Genomic DNA, 20,379 nt, shown 5'->3' on the forward strand with positions numbered 1-20,379 from the left:
ACTCACCCTCATGCCATCCCAGATGTGTATGACTTTCTTTCTCTGCTGAACACAAACGAAGATTTTTCGTAAAAGAATCTGTTCTGTAGGTCCATTCAATGCAAGTGAATGGTGGACAGAACTTTAAAGGTCAATAAAGCACATAAAGGCAGCAAAAAGTAATCCACATGACTCCAGTGGTTAAATCCATATCTTCAGAAGTGATATGATAGGTGTGGATGAGAAACAGATCAATATTTAAGCTGTTTTTTTTTGTTGTTGTTTTTTTTACTATAAATCTTCACTTTCACAATTTTTTTGTTTTTTGGCAATTTGTATTCTTTGTACATATCGCCACCTACTGGGCAGGGAGGAGAATTTATAGTAAAAAAAAAAAATGACTAGAATATTGATTGGTTTCTAACACACCTATCATATCACTTCTGAAGATATTGATTTAACCACTGGAGTCCTATGGATTACTTTTATGCTGCTTTTTGGACCTTAAAATTTCTGGCTACCATTCACTTGTATTATATTGACCTACAGAGCTGAAATATTCTTCTAAAAATTTTCGTTTGTGTTCAGCAGAAGTAAAACTATAACATGTATCCATTATTTTTAGTCGAGGATAGACTATAAAAAGGCTACTATGTCAGATTAAAAAAATGAAACGGACTTTTGCTACATACAGAATAAGCGTTAGTTCATCGATAAAAGTCTTTCATTTCCGGTTGACTCGGAAACTTCCATTATTCTATAGTCAACATGGCGGTGAATCTGACTGAATTGTCTCTACCACAATTGGAGAGCTTGAAAACTCAGCTTGATCAGGTAATTTGTGTTATAAATATGTCAATGGCTTATTGCAAAATGAACTCCATCATGCTCTGTTTCTGCTAGTGGTGTTTGCTAACATTCGCACAGTGTCCATCTGTCACGCTGTTTGTGCGCGTGCTGCTGTAGTACCACATACACTCATCAACTACATACTTAAATTCACAATGCATCTACACATGACTACAATGTAGACAGAAGGTGAGTTTGGGGGAAGGCTAAAATTAAAGTGTAAAACTTAAGTGTGATTAAACTGCAGCAGATGAGTTGGAGGAAATGGATTTCTTACATTGGTAAAGGCTATGAAAATTTCCTTTTTAATTTGTATTGCGCAATGAGAGAATAAATCAACGCAAATTTGTGTAGACTGCATTTGTTTTTCGTCGTTTAGTTTGTTCAAACTCGTTTTCTGTTGTGTTTTGCTGATCCAGTGCTCATTGCAAATGATATGACACAGATTTGCTTTGTAGGAAACAGAGTTCCTGTCATCCTCCATAGGTCAGTTGAAAGTCGTCCAAACAAAATATGTGGAGGCTAAAGACAGTTTGAATGTTCTCAATAAGAATAATGAAGGTGGTGAGCTTTATAACATTATACTAACAAATAAATTCTGGATTAAATTCTCTCAATCTTTTAATTGAACTTTTTGTCCCTGTCCTTTTTGTCTCTCAGGAAAAGAACTACTTGTCCCTCTCACCAGTTCTGTATCCTCTCAACAGCTAAGTTGCTGATTTATGTTTCTAAAATGTTGCCTCTTAAAGCATTAGTCCACCATCAGACAAAAAAAATACAAATACAATTTTTAACAGAGGCAGTTTGTATGGTGTTGTTTTGTTTAGTTGCGATGTATTCTCTTAACTGCTTTATTGTAGATGTACGTACCTGGAAAACTGCATGACGTAGACCATGTCTTAGTGGATGTTGGAACAGGTTACTTTGTAGAGAAGGTGAGCCAAGATCCTGATTGATTTTCTAACTGAACACTAATGAAATGTTAGATTAGTTATCTTTCAATGGCATAACCACCTTAAAATGACATTCACAACATATCTAGGCATTGAAAACAATTATGCATTTATATACAGTTTGCTTTACAAAGTATTGTTTGTTCTGGGGATTGTTGGTTTTCCTGAAGCAAATCTTGCTGCTTTTCTGCCTTTTTAGAATGTGGAGGATGGAAAAGAGTTCTTTAAACGCAAAATTGACTTCCTTACCAAACAAATTGAGAAAATTCAGCCTGCTCTTCAAGAGAAACATGCTATGAAACAAGGTGAGTCTTTAGCTATACACTGAACAGACACAACATTAAAACCACCTGCCTAATATTGTGTAGGTTCCCCTCTTGCCATCAAAGCAACGCCAACCCGCATCTCAGAATAACATTCTGAGATGATATTCTTCTCACCACAGTTGTACAGAGTGGTTATCTGAGTTACCATAGACTTTGTCAGTTTGAACCAGTCTGGACATTCTCCGTTGACCTCTCTCATCAACAAGGTGTTTCCGTCCACAGAACTGCCACTCACTGGATGTTTTTTGTTTTTGGCACCATTCGGAGTAAATTTTAGAGACTGTTGTGTGTGAAAATCCCAGGAGATCAGCAGTTAAAGAAATACTCAAACCAGCCCATCTGGCACCAACAATCATGCCATGGTCCAAATCACGGAGATCAAATTTTTTCCCTATTCTGATGGTTGATGTGAACGTTAACTGAAGCTCCTGACCCGTATCTGCATGATTTTATGCACTGCTGCCAAACTGTTGGCTGATTAGATAATTGCATGGATGTTTGTTGGTGCCATACGGGATGGTTTAAGTATTTCTTTAACTGCTGATCTCCTGGGATTTTCACGCACAACACTCTCTAGAATTTACTCAGAATGGTGCCAAAACCAAAAAAACATCCAGTGAGCGGCAGTTCTGTGGATGGAAACGCCTTGCTGATGAGAGAGGTCAACAGAGAATGGCCAGAATGTTTCGAACTGACAAAGTCTACTGTAACTCAGATAACTGCTCTGTACAATTGTGGTGAGAAGAATATCATCTCAGAATGCTATTCTGAGATGCGGGTTAGCATTGTTTTGCTGGCACGAGGGGGATCTACACAATATTAGGCAGGTGTTTTTAATGTTGTGGCTGATCGGTGTATATTTGTGCTTGTATGTTAACATAAATTCCCCTTTTCTCCAAAGTTTACAGACCCACTACAGAATCTGTAAGATGTGTAGCATTTTCATAATATGATATCATAAGTTTTTATTTTTAATGTCCTGAAGAAGCTGCATCATTAACCCTTTAATGCATACCTGGAGTCTTTAATGACCCGGGACCTCATTCCACCCCCTGTCCCTCATCCACTTTTTGGAGTTATGCCCACAGCTCTTTAGTATTCCAACTAAAGAAATTTGTATTGTTTTTTTAAACTGCTTAATTACCAAAAGTGTATGGGGTCATTAAAGACCTGAGAAATGTAATAGTGTCAGATTCTTTTTTTTTTTTGCACTTCCATAAATCATATTTTTATAATTATTTCATATCTATATATGTTTACTATTACAGGATATATATTTCTTTATTACAGGGCGAATGAATTCAATATTTATACAAATGACTACTACAGTATATCACATTGATTTTCTGTGTAACGGTGAATTATCAGTATGCCATATGCATGTACACATACATATTATACATGCTATTTCTTACTCAAGGTGGCGCCGATGTGTCAGTGATTGACTTGATTTACATTTGACATTGCTATTTGACGAAAAAGCAACATGGAAGTAAACTATAGCAAGTACAACACATGAACAGGATGATTTGTCTTGTCATTTGGGTGGAATTCTGAAATTCTGTAAGTTGTGTGTCTATTTAGACTCAAAGTGCCTGAGAAAATACATATGTGTAGCTTGTGTAGATTATTTGTTATGTATAGCTTAATATATGTTTGAACGTCAGTTGCATCACATGAAATTTAAGTTTGGAATTAATAAATCCTGTGCTATATTTGTTGTATCATCTTTTTGATATATATATATATAGAGTATATTTTACTCTTATGTTCTAATTGTCTTGAAAAATTTGACATTATCTTGGCATAAGGACCCGAGTATGTAATAATATTTTGTGAAACCACCCATACATTTAAGGGTTAAAGGCTCAAAACAGTCATTGGTGCTCGAGAAGCTTTACAGAACCAAGGGTATGTAAACTTTGAACTGGGTAATTTTGTGTAAATTTAGTTATTTTGTCTTGTGGAATTAAAGTACCGGTAAATGTTATGTGAAAAAGGTAACATTTTATTTTCTTTTTTTTAAAACATAAGAACTATATATTCACAATCTCCAAGTCAATGTGTTTAGTTCATGTTGTTTTACCGCCATAATGCATTCACTCACTCACATTAACTTGACAGTTGAAATAGGCTACTAACATTTAAATTCTCCTTTCTCCCTCTGTGCTGCTCCCTAAAAGCTGTGGTGGAAGTTATGAACATGAAGCTCCAGCAACTGCACAGCCAGCAGGCATCACAGTCTGGCACCACAAAAGCCTAAAAACAGTTATAAGCAGCATGGCAGAAAAATCAGGGGATATCCTGAGCATTTACCCTATAGATTGGTCCAGTCTGCACAATTAAAACAGAGAATCACTGCTTTGATGTCAACATGTCGTTCACTGCTCCATGGAGGATGAATGTCCAGCACCTTTTCTGCATTAAACAACTATTCACTTTTTCTGTTCCATGTTTTCATTCTCATGTTTAGTGAACAAATGAACCACTGGGCATGGCCTGTGGCTCTATCCGTAAAGCCTTTGAAGAGTGGGATTAATATTTCTGGATAATTACATGGTCACAGTGTGCTAGATGGTAAAAACTTGGCAATTTTTAATTTATTGTTTAAAATATAGATAATTTTGTGAGTACAAATACTTACATCAGAAAATGGGCTAGAAGTGAAATTTATTTTATTATTATTTTTTAACATGTTTACTTGGATCTGCATTTCATTACTGGTGTTTTCATGTGACAAGTAATGCAAATAAGGAATTAACTTCTTTGTTCTGAACAGCTGTTCCAAGCAGATGAGTTGCTGGTCTATGTTACAGAAAGCAGCAACATTAAAGGAATATTCCGGGTTCAGTATAAGTTAAGCTCAATCGACAGCATTTGTGGCGTTATGATGGTTACCACAAAAATTAATTTCGACTCGTTCCTCTTCCTTAAAAAGAGCAAAAAATCTGGGCTTCAGTGAGGCATTTACAATGGAAGTGAATGGGGCCAATCTGTATATGTTAAAATACTCGCTACTTTAAAAGGATAGCCACAAGATGTAAACAATATGCGTGTTAACGTGATTTTGTATAATAAAATCGCTTACCTTTTCTGTGCAAATTTATATTCAGGTGTACAACTTTGCCATAAAACCTTGAAACAGTAATAAAAATGACTGTTTAAACAACATTACAGATCAAATAATACAGGAGTTTTAACAGAAGAATTAATGTAAGTACTTTTATAAAATTATAAGCTTCACATTTCTGCCTTTAATCCCTCCAAAAATGTCCCCATTCACTTCCGTTGTAAGTGCCTCACTGTTACCTTGATTTTTGCTTTTTTTTTTTTTTTTTTTGTTTTTTTTAAGAAAAAGAGGGATGGGTCAAATAATAATAATACAAAGAAAAAAGCAAAATGCCACAAAAGTTGTCGATTGAGCTCAACATATATTGAACCTGGAATATTTCTTTAAAACTACTACTACTGTAAAATTGTTCATCCATGCTGAAGAAAATAAATACAAATTGACATTTCAAACAACCTGACACCCAGCATGTTCTATATTCACGAAAACGTCCATTGTAAAAATTCTGTAAAAGTGAAGTTAAACTTTAAAGTAAATTACCTATGATGTCATCTAAATAATAAAAAAAAGCATACACCGACACACGCTCATGGCGAAATCGTCAAGATTCGTACGACTTTTCTAAATGTTTCTAATTCGTATGATATGGTGCGACTGCACTCGTTTGAATACCTATGACTTTAACTACAGCCAATGACGTCGCTGGACATCGTTTCCATCTAATACGCGACAATACTTGCTTCTGTCACACACAACAGCGTCCTATCATGTTTACACACTCTACTGATTAGTTAAGTTTAGATAAGGGGTTTGGGTAAGGGCATAATATTAACAAGTTTGTCCTTAACGCCTCGTACACCTTGGCCCTGCTAAAGTACACATAGGTTCCACTTTAGAGTATTCATTAGATAAGGTGCGAGGTCTGCGGTAATTATGTGGATTATTCGCTGTGTCATTATTAGTTGCAGTTGCCCTGCAGCAGTTTCGCTGAGCGTCTGTTGCTATGCGGATAGAGCGCCCACTGGTTGCTATGCGGCGCAGCGCGTGTTGCCCACAGTTGCCAGGGAAGAGCGAGCGCGATGGAGGGGGTGGTCGCATTGTCTGCCGGGACAGTGGCGGTGTGTGAATAGCTGCCGTCTGTCAGAAACGCTCGCTGATCCCCTGGTTTGCGTTTTTAACATGATAGCTTATTAGGGTATGAAGTAAACCAATAACGGAGATAGATTCGAAAGATTTAGTGATATCACAGCTCCCTTGTTCCCCTTCGTTTCGTTCCGAAAAGGTAAGACAAACCAACCCTAACTAGCTAGAGCAAGTGCTTGTTGCATTCAGCCGGTGCGTGTTGGTGAGGAGTGGCGCGGTGCTTTATCGCGGATTGGCCGGCCGGTGCAGAGCCAAAGGCGGCCGATGACTTCGGAGAGTAGCAGTCAACCTCAAAAGAATGAGGAGGTCGAGCCGGGACCAGTCGCCCGAGATCAAGAGGAGAAAACCGGCCAGGACCAAGGCGGCATGGTGAGTTCAGGCCTGTGGTGCTGAATCGGCACAACCCACTTAACCCTCCCCTTAAGCACGACGTTACCATGTCTGATGCTGCCTCCTGGGGGCAGACATATAACTTTTAATTTCTCATGCACCTTTACATATGTAGAAGAAATGCGCATATGTGTATGTGTGTGTATATATATATATATATATATATGCGCATGTTAAGTAACGTTCTTGAACCAGGGTTGCCAACTTTGGTTATCTGGTTAGAGTGAGATTTTGATTACATGGCCAGGGCCGCATTAATACACATGTGAAACGTTCAAGCCCCGGGGGTTTTGCACAATTTCAAAACATCCATACTATGGCACAATTAGAGTTTTTCCTTGGTTCAGAAATGGTCTTCGGTTGTTGCTGTAACCCACAAGCACAAAGTTGGTTGGTTGGTTGCATAATTTCAATGGATTACTAATTAACTTATTTGCTTAATTGTATTTAATGTTTACATTGGAAATCTGGAACCTTTTGAATTTGACAGTTGTTCATATATCAGAGATGATGCAACAAATGATAGAACGGTAGTCATTACTTCCACACTTTATGAGACTCAACTGGATGTGAAACGTGTATTGAGCTACATTTAAAGGTGCACTCAGTAATTGTTTTCCTCATTAAAAAAGTTTAACTCCCAAAGACATGAACTGTAATTTTGCAAGTTATGTATATGACCACTCACATGAAAATGAAGACTCCAGTCATATCAGTAACATTATAAAAGCTGTTTTATTCTACATGGAGAGGGTCTGCACATGGGGGCTGCCATGTTAGAATCACATGTCCAGTCAAATACTACTTAATCTCAGTAACCGTACTGTTATTTGACACTTTCACTCAGTGATTAAAGTAATCATGGCTGACTGAACACTAAATTTCTGCAATGGCATCTGAAACTGAAAATTATTGATTTTAAATGATGCTGCATCCAAACCACTAGGTGTTAGTGTAAGTCCAAGATGACACAAAGACAAAAGTTACTGAGTGCACCTTTAACACAAGCTACATAAAATGTCAATAGCCACAACATACTGTTCATATTTTGTACTTGCTATAGTTTACCTCCATGTTGCTTTGTCAAATAGCAATGTCAAATGTAAATCAAGTGATTGAAGTGAAACAACAGCGCCATTGTGCAGAAAAGTGTTATAGTAGTCATTTGTATGAATATGGCACTCATTTGTCTTGTAATAAAGAAATAGATATTCTGTGATAGTAATCTTAATCAGATATGAAATAATCATACAAATATGATTTATAGAAGTGGAAATATATATTGCTACACTATTACATATCTCGGGTCACTAAACACCCTATACACTTGGTAATTAAACAATTAGAATTTTATTTATTTTTTTCCAGTTTTTTATTGTTCGAATATTCACAACTTAAAGGTTGAGGAATACTAAAGAAGTGGGGGCATAACTCCAAAAAATGGATGAGGTAAAGGAGGTGGAATGAGGTCTCGAGTCCCTAAAGACACCCCAGTTATGCATTTAAGGGTTGAAGTAGATGATTCTCTGTAGAATTCAAATGGGGGCTTGTTGAGTCACACAGTTGTTTATCTCAGATCTCTGGTTATCCTATCTTTGGAACACGCTGATGTGTGTTGCAGTGGTAAATTTGCTTCAGCGTTCAAGTCTCACACTGATGGAAAAATCATACGAGTAAGAGTTGTTGCTATGTTTTATTTAATTTACATTGAATTATGTTGTCTTGTTTTTTGGCTTGAGATTTATTTGGGGAGCGTTAGAGCGTGAGACAGAATCTGAAAGTGTGTGTCATACGCCTAAAGCGTGAGAGTTGGCAAACCTAAATGAACTATTTGATTCAGTACCTACTTGTAATTTGTTGACAAACTACTGTAGTTGTGTCCTTGCGAGCTACCCAGATTGTCAGTTTGCAAAGCTATCGATCAATTAAAAATGTTAAGATAAATAACTGCTTAGTAACGAGAGTATTAGCCATGTTTGGCTAGCCGCCTTAAAGTCAGTAACAAGATGATGTTGCTAGCCAACGCAGACTAAAAATATTTCCAGCAAGGCTGTCTGCACATAAATAATACAGAATGAGCACGTTCATGTCCTGCTCAGTGGAGCAATGTTTTTATGCCATTAGCATGCGTGGCACATGTTGAGGTTAATGGTTAACTTTTCCATTCAAACCAGGGTAATATTTGCAAGTTAATGCATTTCGGGTTACAATTAATTTACAAGTTACAGTTAACTTTACAATATTATTTTCAGTTTGAGTATAATTTGCGTACAGCGCACAAATGTAAAAAAATAGCTTATTTTAGTCAATGGCAGGGGTGGTTATAAAGCCGAGGTTGGTAAATTTCTACTTTTTCTAGATTTATTCACTCAGAATAAGACCCAACAAGTGCTAGTCCTAATGTACCTTGTACATACATCTAGTTTGGTTACTGACTGATGCCCCAAAATAATGTTCATATTGTTGTTACACCCCAGTTTCTAATAACATATTGTGCTAATTTTATAGCTCTATGATTGAGAACAGTAAAAACATTGGACATAAGTCATTGTATTGAAGGCCTGAGATGCTTGTTCATAAATCTTACTATTAGAAATAAAGATTTTACGATACATCGCGATCTTCATTTGAACGATCTCGATATCGATTCTTAAAACCCACCACTCTATGCCAGGGGTTCTCAAAGGGGGCGTTCAAAGGATGCCAGGGGGCACTGAGAGCAAGTTAATAGAGAGGGGGGCGTTAGGTTACAAATGGGGGTGTTTATCAGTCATAATAATCAAATCTTTCGTCAATTTCTTTCTTGCATTAAAAAGTTTATCCAGCCTTGGAGTATATCAGTTGGTTCTCAATTATACAGGTTGGTATGCATTTGTACCATGGTTCATCTGATTTTGAAGTCTAGCGACACATCTGAAGTATCTGATTTAGCAGCGTCAAATACACAGGCGGAGGCACAACCTTGGCTGATGCACCTGTATGGCTCTGTAGATGGATATGACTCAATGGACAGAGCAGCGCGAGCACAAAGCTCTTATTCGCAGCTTCGCGAGAATCAGTGTAAAGCAAGGCACGAGAAGTGGAAACCATTTGAATTCGGCACAGAATTCTACATCACCACCCTTGAATTTACAATAGTAACACTAACTGTACTTTAGGCAGAAATAGATTAATAATAAATATGGTCATATCACTACTTCAGCTCTATTAAATTTGTGTTAAGGGAATGAAGTAGGGGTGCATTCATCAAAAAAAGGTTGAGAGTCACTGCTCTATGCGCAACACTACTACAAGAGAGGAAATCACTCGAATTTGCATTTTATAACCCAATTTCGTGCTATGTGACTAAAATGTATATATTTAGCAACTGGATGGTAAATAATGTGTGTGTGTCCGAAGAGGAGATCCACGCAACCCATTTTACATTGAATAATGTCTATTTTAATACCCTTTCTGTTCTGTCAGCTGTTGATCAAAAAATGTATAAACATTTAATTCTAATCATGTATGACATGGATGAGATAAAGCCATTGGAGTCTCTCTCTCCTTAATTTGCACTCATTTAAAGACACTTTATAGAAATGCAACTTTTCTTAAAGAGACAGTACCTGTATTGAGCACTAGTACAACAAATCAATGTAAAGACCTGTAAATACTACAAATTATCACTAGAGTAATGAGTCTGGTGCAACTTCACATACTCTTCAATAGTACAAATTATGCAATTAAACAAACAAAAAATTATGCAATATATCATATTTATTGATTTCATTGATTTGTTCATTTTTAAAAAACTAAAATGAGACCAAAATGATAAAAATAAAAACTAACAGAATATAATTAGTAAAATTAATATTTTCATAATGTCCCTAGTTAGGAGGTCCCCTGTATAATTAACAGCATTGGCTGGGAGAGAATTTCTTTCATATGTAAACAAATGGGACATTATAACTGAAATATACTCATATGAATCGATATCAAATCTAATCTAATCAAACCGAGAGCTTGTGAATCTAACTTACTACTATGGCAGGTTGATTTTAATGTAGCATCATGGCATGATTGTGGTCTGGATTGGATTTTTTTTTTTTTATGAAAAGGTCAGGGGGGGGCACCATGGTTCTGAATCATTAACATACTATCATGGTATTTTTTACTTGGTGTCAGATCTAGACACCAAAACGAAGCTCGCACATGCAGGTTTTCGTATCCTATCATTGCTATAGCAAGGATTCTCTTTTTTTTTAGGACCTTTATGATTTTACCCTTTTTCTCTCTCTCTGTATGTACGTATGTATGGTGAAATGCAGTGTAGGGTTTCCACAAAACTAATATGGATCAAGATAGCTGTAGCAGCTGACTATAATTGTTTAGGGATTTGATGCTATTAGTTAAATGTATATGGTGTTCTTAACTTTATGGCAAGTTTCGATTTACTGCAAGCTTTTATGTGACCGTGAAATCATCCCGTCACACTCTGAAATCAAAAGTTCAACAGTGGTTGAACGAAGAACATGCATTAAAGCTTAGATTGGGCGTTCCTAGTACCAGTTGATGCCTCGTGGCATTAACCATATCACACACTGTGTACATCAGCAAAACGCCACACTCAAATTTCAGTCGTTACTGCCTCTTAAATGTTATAAAAATCGAATTTTTCATTTCAGTTTTGTTTTTCTAGCTACTTTAATTTATTTATTTTTTTCTCAGCCCTGTAAAGTATTTGTGTTATCTCTCGCCACGTGCTCTGCATTGATCTTGGTGGCAGAGGTTACAGTTCCGGTATCTTGAACAGAAGTTTGACAAACGCAAGTCTGCTCCAATGTTATGGAGATTCATTATGACGTATTTTCAGCACACACCAATCCCTTAACGGGAGGCGGGTGATATTCAAAGCGTGCTGCTGCATGTGACCACAAAAGAGGCGAAGGGAAGACGAGCTGGCGGCCAATCAGACTCAATGAGCGCCGTCTCGTGGTTTACGCAGAGCAAATGGGGTTGATGCAGACGACGAGTAGCCGCGAAAATCTTTGGCAGTGAACTTGCACTTTTACTTTAAGCGAAACGGAGTGGAACCTAGTGCCACGTTATCGTGAGCTTGATTTATTCATCAGCGGGGTGTCTAGCGAGTCATAACATTGTTGGCGGAATAGACCATGCTGTTGTTTGTGGAGGTGAGTTAATGAGGTCATGCGAATGTTCTTCAGAGCTGGCGCTTGGACTGAGGTTGATGGCGCCATGAGGTGTTCAACAATAAGAATAGACGTTGTTGCAGTTCTGTAGTGTACTCAACCGCGGTTATGGTTGGATTTCTAGTTCAAATATTAATAGTTTGTGGTAAGCAGGTTAGTTGAGTTGCTATGTAAGTGTGTGTTGATTTGGTCATGAGCTAGCCGTCGACACCGAAAGACCCACGTGCGCGCAACAAATGCTAGCTATTTAGCAAGCCTCTTTAATTCGCTTAACTTTTGTCGTTTATTTCCCATTTAAAGTGGTGACCGCAGCAAAGGAGTTACAGTAACCACGAAATACCTCGACTTTTAATGCAGCCTCATGTCCGAAAATAACTTTAGCCTGTTGAAATCCTATAAAGCTCTTGTCATGCTCTTTCTCCCTTACTCTCGCTCTGGTTTATTAGCATGGAGGTAGGTAGCTAATCTGATTAAATGGGTCAAAGGCCGACTATTTAAAATCTCCTGCCGCTGTGCATGGAGTGTCACGCCGGGCTTGTTGTAGATCATGTGAATGAAAATGAGTGTTATCCCTGGGCCGCTGTTGTATAAACTATAAAGAAGTTTGGGGAGAGAGGTTGTGCATGTCTAAAATTGTTAGGGAAAACAGTTTTGGTTTTTAAACGAACTACTTTGTGGTTCTTCGGTGAAGTGTGATGATTATAGTATGTGCCCTTGCTTGTGCTGCAGAGTTTATGCATCCTAACCTTGCTCTTCAGACGTCCTTCACCAAGGTTAAGGAATCGATAAAGCAAATAAATTATATGCTGTCATTTTGCGGCTTTGAGTAGGTAGGAAGCAGAATCTGGGTTGTAATTTGTGCCTCTGCGTGTCATGTGAAACTGCGGCAGCGTCGCATCTGGTGCAGTTAAATGATTTTAATGTTTATTCACGCTGAAGTCCAAAACGCCTCAGATGTTGCTTTACAATGCAGCAAGTTAACGTTTTTAAGGATATATTACAGGCTTTTTTTTTTTTTTGGTCACGGTTACACACCATGTTGTGAAACTGTGCAGATGTCTTTTTGAGACACTAAAGGCCCTGTTGCTTAACAAGAGCTTTGATTGAATTAATAGCACCACCGTAGATGACTGTCAGAACGGTCCATTGCAGACTACAACTACCCAGCTGTTTTCTGTTAAACAGTTTTGTAAGTAACATTATTACAAAAAGTTGGTTAAATGTTAGGCTATCAGACGTCTGCTGCTTCTAGCATGATATGTAAATGTGATCATAAATTTGGAAGTGTTATCCTTTTTAGCTCATATTTTGTTAACCTTGTTTTCAAGGTGACCACCAAGGGGGCCGGTCTGAATCCCAATGCTAAAGTGTGGCAGGAAGTGTCTGCACCTACTACCCAGGCTTCAGAGGTGGCCACAGAGACTTGCCATTGGCCACAAGCAGATGCTGCCTCCACTGAAGAGTCAGAGGGTATGTACATTGATTATCGGTCGTTTAGCAGTGTAAAATACAATGTTAAATACTTTAACCTATCAAAGTTTAAAATGCAGAGACAACTGTAAAGGCCAAAGTATACTTCCGTTGTCCACGTTGCTGATCTGAACATGCACAGTATATGTGACCCAAATTTATCACTTTCAGCCCAGATTTTTTCGACACACGGACAGTACTTGTTTGCGTCGGCGCATGCACCTAACGTTGACTAATAAAACAGTATCAAAAGCAGTCGTGGTACGCATGCTTCGAACACGTTCGTATTTGCTCGTGGTCAAAAAAATATACTTTGAAAGGCTTGGATCTCAGAAAAATGAAGTATACCCTGCCTTTAAGTAATAAATTCATAGGTTAATTCCCCAGAAAAATGTATGCATGTATACAAAAACATTGCTTTGCTTGAGCTTCCCAACATGGCAACATTGGCTCAACCAGTGGTGTGTTTGGGGCAGGGCTATTTGTTTAACAACAGTAATTTTTTTTCCATTCTGTTTGGTGATTCTAGTTCCGTTGAAATCACACACTTCACCTTTTGAAAAAATAATAATTTAATCATTGGTGCAATTTGTCTTTGTGTTGACTAGAAGATTATTGGCAAGTTTTTGATTTAGTGATGAATGAAATATTAATTGTTAGTGGTGGGTAAAAATATAGATTTTCCAATTAATTGGGTTTGAAATCGATTCTTAAATCACAAGATCAAACTTTTACTCTATGCGCAACCCTTTATAATGCAAGTACATCACTTGCATCTGTGACTAAATTTCACGCTATACGATGAAATATGTCTGTTATTAGCCACTGGTACATTTTCAGATTTTACTGACCAGTGATTGAGTATCATAGTGGTGAAGTTTAGCACTGAGATCTTTTACTGCATGTTTAGAGAAAGTTCTGTTTGACTGGTTCTGTGTAATGTGTGTTGAAATTAGATTAGTGCAATCCATTTGTCATTGAATAATGTCTTTTTTAGTACCCTTTTTTGTTCTTTACCGAGTTGTTAACCAAAAATAAACATTTCATTCTAATCACACATAGCACGGATGGGGTAAAGAAACCATGTGGTTCCACTCGGATTAAAATATGCTCAATCAAAACACTGGTGAGATGCTCACTCAAATGCAGGTATTCTTAAAGAGACTGTACCGGTTTTAGCACTTGTTCTACAAATCAAATGTTAATTTGTAAATGGTACAAGTTATGCATGTAAACAATATTAATACACTATAATACATTAAATTAAGACACCATCAATGGATTTGTATGTTTTCAAAGCTTTAATTTGATGAATGATGGAAAACTAATAACATTTGCGAACTTAATATTTTTGTAATGTGCCAAATTAGAAGGTCCATTGTATAATCAACAGCATTCGCTGAGAATTTATTTCATGTGTTAGCAAAATGGACATTACTGGAGATATTTCCAAATGAATCTGATTTTAATGGAGAGCCTGTGAATTAAAACTATTCTTAGTTATTGAATATAAACTCCAAAGTAATTAAGAGCTTTGTTAGCACACATTTTTACCCCAATGATGATCAGTATCGCGCTTGGAAGGACCCAGAACCACTCCTACTATTTTCTCTCTGTCTCTGTCTCTGTCTCTGTCTCTCTCTCTCTCTCTCTGTCTCTCTCTCTGTCTCTGTCTCTGTCTCTGTCTCTGTCTCTCTCTCTCTCTCTCTCTCTCTCTCTCTCTCTCTCTCTCTCTGTCTGTCTGTCTGTGGATTGGGACTGCCCTAATGACCGTGAGATTATGAGATCTGAGGGATGAAGTACCTATCTGTTTTAAAACATACTGCCCAACATATTGTAAAGATCGTTTATGAGCAACCTTAAACCACACAACTTGTACCTCTTCTGTCTTTTCTCCCACATTCTCCTCTCTGAAGGCTTCAAGGAATACAGTGTTGGCTATGGTGACTCTGAATCAGCCCCTCCTTTAGAAAGCAGCATGTTGAATGGCGTGGAGTCAGCAGAAATTGCTTACCCTCTCTATGAAGCAGGTCTGAAAGTATCACACACCCTCTGTCACACTTGAATTCCATCAGTGCTGCTTAGTGACTGATTTTCATTCTGTGTTCGTGTCTGTCTGGGTGGGTGCTGTGGAACTCAGTGAATGGAGAGGTGGTTGAGGAGCAGCTGCCTCTGTCTGAGGAGAGTTTGAAGGAGTTGCTGAAGAAACAGCTGGAGTTTTGCTTCTCAAGGTAATGCCCACTGTATTGCCCTGACATGCTCACACCTGCTTTTTTTTTTTTTTTTTTTTTTTTAATACACACAACCCAAGGGATAGTTAGATATTTTAGTCACTTTAACATGTAGCTGAGTATTGGTAAACCAATCCATACAGATGATCAAATCAATAATCTTATTTTTCTATAAAACTGCAATTCCAAAATCTGTGCAAGATTTTTTGACAATGAATGGTGACTGAGACTAACATTCTGCCTAACTTTTGAGTTTCCCTGAAGTCAGTCATACAGGCTTGAAGGTGAGTAATGTTAAATGGGTAGTTAAAGGGCAGTTCATTCGAAAATGAAATTTCTTATTTCATAAATTAAAGTATTTGTTAAAGGTATCTGCTAAAAACTACAACATAAAAGCCAGCACATGATTGTCACATCTACAATGTAGGCTGTGTACTTAAAATATAATTCCTTTTGGGGAAGGAGTTAAGAATTGAGAATGTAGCACCCCCTGTGAGATTTGGGTAAGACTGTTGTAAAAATTTACAACAAAGTAGCCCCACCCCATAAGAGCCATGTAAAGGAGGAATTCCTAGCCCTTTTTCAGAAAGGCATTTCAGGCCCTGATAGAGCAGTGTATATTTACTTGTGTTTGGAAAATAATTTCCCATCCTGTAGCTAAATGCTTTGTCCTAATGGACCTGTCACAATGGAGGTGATTTTGTGGCAGATCTGATTGGTACTCTATTATTATTATAGCCCTACAATTTTGTGATTGTTGGTATGCAGACAAGTGGCAGGAGTGATCTCTGTATTATACCGTTCTACAGAATGGGGCTCTGTTTGAATTGGTCTGCCTAAATTAATGTTCTGTGTATTGTTGACTGGTGCTAAACACCGCTGTAAAAAGATGGTTCCCTGGACAGTAAAAATGCATTTGCAAGTGTGGGCTTGAGCAAACAGGTTCCATGGTAAAGTGATACCATGCTCATATCTTTGGCATCCACCCTATAAAATGAATAGGCAAATCCCGGAAAGGAAGATGCTTGGAGTTAGAAACAAACATTCAAATACTACAAAACTTTCTTTACGCTGAATACATTGTGCATCTCAGAGCAGTACTTAAATAAAATGCATTTGCACACCTGAAACTTTCTGACCTGAGGCCTGTACCATGAAGCCGTTTTGGTGGTTAGTCAGGTAAGTTTGTTTAGTTTGCCCCAACCCCAGGTTTTGGGTACCCTGAAAGTTGGTCAGCTTTTAGCGGTGTTCATTGCCGAAGCAACTGACGCTACATGGCTCACCTGCTCGGTAGCAGGTTTTGTTCTGGATTTCATATCACTAGCAGATGCTGAACCAATCAGATGTAAAATGACAACTCTGACGCAATCAAGTCACTCCCCTGTGTCTCAAAGCACACTTTACAAATAAAATCTTAGAAATCAACAATCAACTCTTTGTGATAAATTATTTGAGAATCTAAATGTAGATTTTCAGCAGATAGTATTGTATTTAATTGAAAATGTAATTGCTTTTCATTTACCCTCTTTAGCCATAGCAAATAGCCATAGCAAAAAATATATTTTAAAATATAAACCTAATATTTTAGGCTATCTATAAAACAGCCAGTAAAATAGATATGATACATGCAAAAAAAAAGTTTTTAAAACATTAAAATCTCAAGATTGCTATGGAAAGGGGTGAATGCCAACGAAACTTCTTTCTTTCATGGACTCGAGATGAATTTTACTTGAATTTATAATAATATAAGTGATAAGCAGTACACAAAGTACATCTTTTATAAAAGAACAAATGTCTTATTGCATACCAGTTTTTTTTGCATACAGTATTCCAAGTGCTCACTTTTATAATCAATAGCCTTGTTTTATGATTTTTTTTTTTTCTCCTGAAGACAATGTACAAATTGTATATCAAGAAAGAGAAGTAAAAAAAAAACTTATTTTGAATAACCATATCAAATAACCAGTCACAACATATTCTATAAATAACATTTATTCATTTACATATGTTTTATTTCAAATAAAGTGGAAAAAGTTAAGGCATCACCTTTATAAAAAAAAAAAAAAAAAAAAAAAAGACATCATACCTCATATTTTAACTAATTTTGTTCAAAAATAAAGAATCTGAAGGAAACAATCTATTTAAATCTATTTATAATTTTAAGCAAATACCATTTATGGTCACATTCCAGACTTTTATTAATTTTAAATGTTACTTTCTCCATTTTGGTATATTTCTGAAATCGTTTCTCCATTTTTGAAATTGTGGGGGTTCTGGTTTAAGCCAATTTTTTGTAATCTGGTATTTGTTTTCAAAGCTGCTGTTCTGATTACCCTAAATATATTTTGTTCAGTTTTATTTATGAAGGACAATATAATATTACCCAAAATAAGGTTTTCTGGATGTATTTCTATTGTGCAGTTAAATAATAAATGAACCCTTCTAATCACTTCATTCCAATAAGTTGTCAATTTAGAGCACTCCTATATTTTGACTGAATTTTACTTTTAATGAGCCTTTTTTTCTCCACAATTTCTCCAACAATCCCCTTTTACCATGCTATTGTATTTACTTTGAATAACAGGTGTTATAAAAAAATCTTATTTGTATCTTCCAAGCATATTCCCTCCAAACACTGGATTGAGTAGTATGGAATGTATTATATTTCTTCCCAGTCTTGCTGACTAATTTTTATTTTTAATTCATCCTCCCACCTACATATAATTTTATTCTTTTATTCCTGTAGTGTCCTGTACATCTCTTTAAAGTGCCATTTTTATTGGATAAGTAATATTGTATCAATTATATAATTTATTAATGGATGCATTTCCTTTATTTCTTTTACTTCTGTAAATAAATCTTACCTGTAAATAATAAAAAAAAAATAATAATAATAATTTAGAAGCTCATACTTTCTTACTAGGTTTGAAAAGGTATCTATTCCTTTATCATTGAACAGTTGGTGATATGTTTTCAGACCTCTATCTGCCCAGAACTTAAAAGTATGATCTAATCTATTTGGCATGAAATCAGGATTTTTAGCAATTTCTTGTAAATTAACTATATCTTTAATTTTACTATTTTTTTTTTCTAACCAAATTCTAAAAGTACTATTAATACAAATATTATCTGTTGATTTACATTTGTTGCTTTGTTTGGGTAGGAACAGGGATATACTAATAGGTTCCCTCATTTGATAAATTTCATCTTCCTCCATTTCACTTTAGATTCTTTATCCAATGCAGTATAGATTGAATTTGGGCAGCTTTATAATTATTTATTAAATTAGGTAATTCTAGTCCTCCAAGCCTTTTTGGCAACTTAAAATGAAGACTAATTCTAGGTTTCCTATTATCCAATATATATATTTACAAAGTTTATTCCATTGTCTAAAACACTTTGATATACAAACTGGTATATTGTGATAAAGGAAAATAAACTTGGGGAGAATATTCATCTTTAGTCTATTTGTCTTGTAATCAATAGTAGCCTATATTTATTTTGTAATAGTTTTTGAATGATGTATAAAGTTTTTAATTCAAATAAATATAAAAGCTTTTAAATAAATATTTTAAATAAATTTAAGCTTTTAAAATTAGTAATCCTGTGTGTTCTTGTTGTGGGCCAATATGAATTCACTTGCGCATTGATATACCAGCTTTTTTTATATTTATCACATTAAGAATTTGTTTGCAGCAGTCCTCTTGAGCTCTCTAGCAGCCGCTGTTTGTTTTGTTGTGTAAATGTCTTTTAATTGCTTAATAATTTTACAGTTATCCCTTGTACTGTGTAAATCATATCTTCATGATTTTATGCTGATCTCTTGAGCAGTGTAAATGCATTTACAATTTTTTTTTTTTATCTTTTTAAAACAATGTCTTGTGCACAGTTTAAAGGAATAGTTCACCCAAAAATGAAAATTTGCTGAATTTACTCACCCTCAGAGTTTCTTTCTTCATCAAAACAGAATTTAAGATTTTGGGGATTTAATTTCAGGCCTCAATGCAAGTGAATATACGATTTTTTTATTTATTTTATTTATTTATTTATTATTTTTTTGATGGTCCAAAATTCATATTAAAATAATCCACATGACTCCAGTCGACAAAGTTTTTCTGAACGCAAACGATTGATTATTTTTAGAAACAAAACAATACTTATATACTTTTTAACTACAAATGTTTGCTTCCGTACATCTGTGATGCACGCTCATGAGAGGGATGACGTAAGCTCGTTGGTATGGTCACGCGTGGAGGAGGCAGGAAGCACGTCATCGTTTACAAGAGGAGCGCTTTACAAAAGTTGAATTGTCTTTGCTGTAGATTTGTATATGTATAAGTGTATTGTTCAAAATGGTCGTTTGGCGTGTGTATATATTAACTTTTCATTGATTACCCATCGATCATGAGCGATTGAAGCTCTGGCTTATCGTGCTGAACCTGGATATCAGTACACCCCTACATTCTCAAATATTGGAGAGTGTGCAGTGAACATTTTACCCCTGAGGATTTCAGACCATCAAAAGAAACAAAGGGTCGATATCTGAATTCATCGGCTGTGCCTGTTTTGTTTTTCCAGTGAACTCTGGTATGTGGGAAAACTTTGTCATTGTCACGCCTCCCTCAGCGCTCCACTCCTCATCACCTGATTTCTAATTCACCGCACCTGCAGTCAGTTCACTCGCTCATCACTGCCTGCATAAATAACTCACCTTCATGCCACTTCACTGTCAAGTCTCACATAAAGGACTCTAGTTTGACCGCTGCACTTACGCAG

The 20,379-nt window shown here is 36.4% G+C and overlaps 2 protein-coding genes across 6 annotated transcripts in view; both read left to right on the forward strand.

Moving 5' to 3' along the window:
• Positions 1 to 682: 682 nt before the first annotated feature.
• On the forward strand, positions 683 to 5,452 carry pfdn5 (prefoldin 5). 2 transcript variants are annotated; one of them, XM_051706853.1, is made up of 6 exons: positions 683 to 813; positions 1,287 to 1,389; positions 1,489 to 1,520; positions 1,689 to 1,763; positions 1,981 to 2,086; positions 4,291 to 5,452. In XM_051706853.1, exons 1-6 carry the CDS (start codon positions 748 to 750, stop codon positions 4,368 to 4,370), a joined length of 462 nt encoding a protein of 153 aa, XP_051562813.1. In that variant the 5' UTR covers positions 683 to 747; the 3' UTR covers positions 4,371 to 5,452. The 2 variants fall into 2 exon arrangements, with proteins under 2 accessions (XP_051562813.1, XP_051562814.1); XM_051706854.1 differs by having other exon boundaries at positions 726 to 813; positions 1,287 to 1,314.
• An 843-nt stretch (positions 5,453 to 6,295) lies between these two features.
• Positions 6,296 to 20,379, forward strand: part of LOC127446139 (la-related protein 4-like) — a 42,023-nt gene continuing 27,939 nt past the window's right edge. For 2 of the 4 annotated variants that reach the window (XM_051706824.1, XM_051706826.1), the window contains exons 1-4: positions 6,296 to 6,689; positions 13,231 to 13,372; positions 15,289 to 15,402; positions 15,513 to 15,603. In XM_051706824.1, the coding sequence (XP_051562784.1) occupies positions 6,585 to 6,689; positions 13,231 to 13,372; positions 15,289 to 15,402; positions 15,513 to 15,603 (452 nt within the window). In that variant the 5' untranslated portion in view covers positions 6,296 to 6,584. Of the gene's footprint in view, positions 6,690 to 11,699; positions 11,885 to 13,017; positions 13,092 to 13,230; positions 13,373 to 15,288; positions 15,403 to 15,512; positions 15,604 to 20,379 lie in introns of those variants that run through there. The other 2 variants (XM_051706825.1, XM_051706827.1) reach the window with 2 other exon arrangements.

The sequence above is a fragment of the Myxocyprinus asiaticus genome, chromosome 9 (assembly GCF_019703515.2).
Source record: "Myxocyprinus asiaticus isolate MX2 ecotype Aquarium Trade chromosome 9, UBuf_Myxa_2, whole genome shotgun sequence".
In the NCBI taxonomy this organism is placed as follows: domain Eukaryota; kingdom Metazoa; phylum Chordata; class Actinopteri; order Cypriniformes; family Catostomidae; genus Myxocyprinus; species Myxocyprinus asiaticus.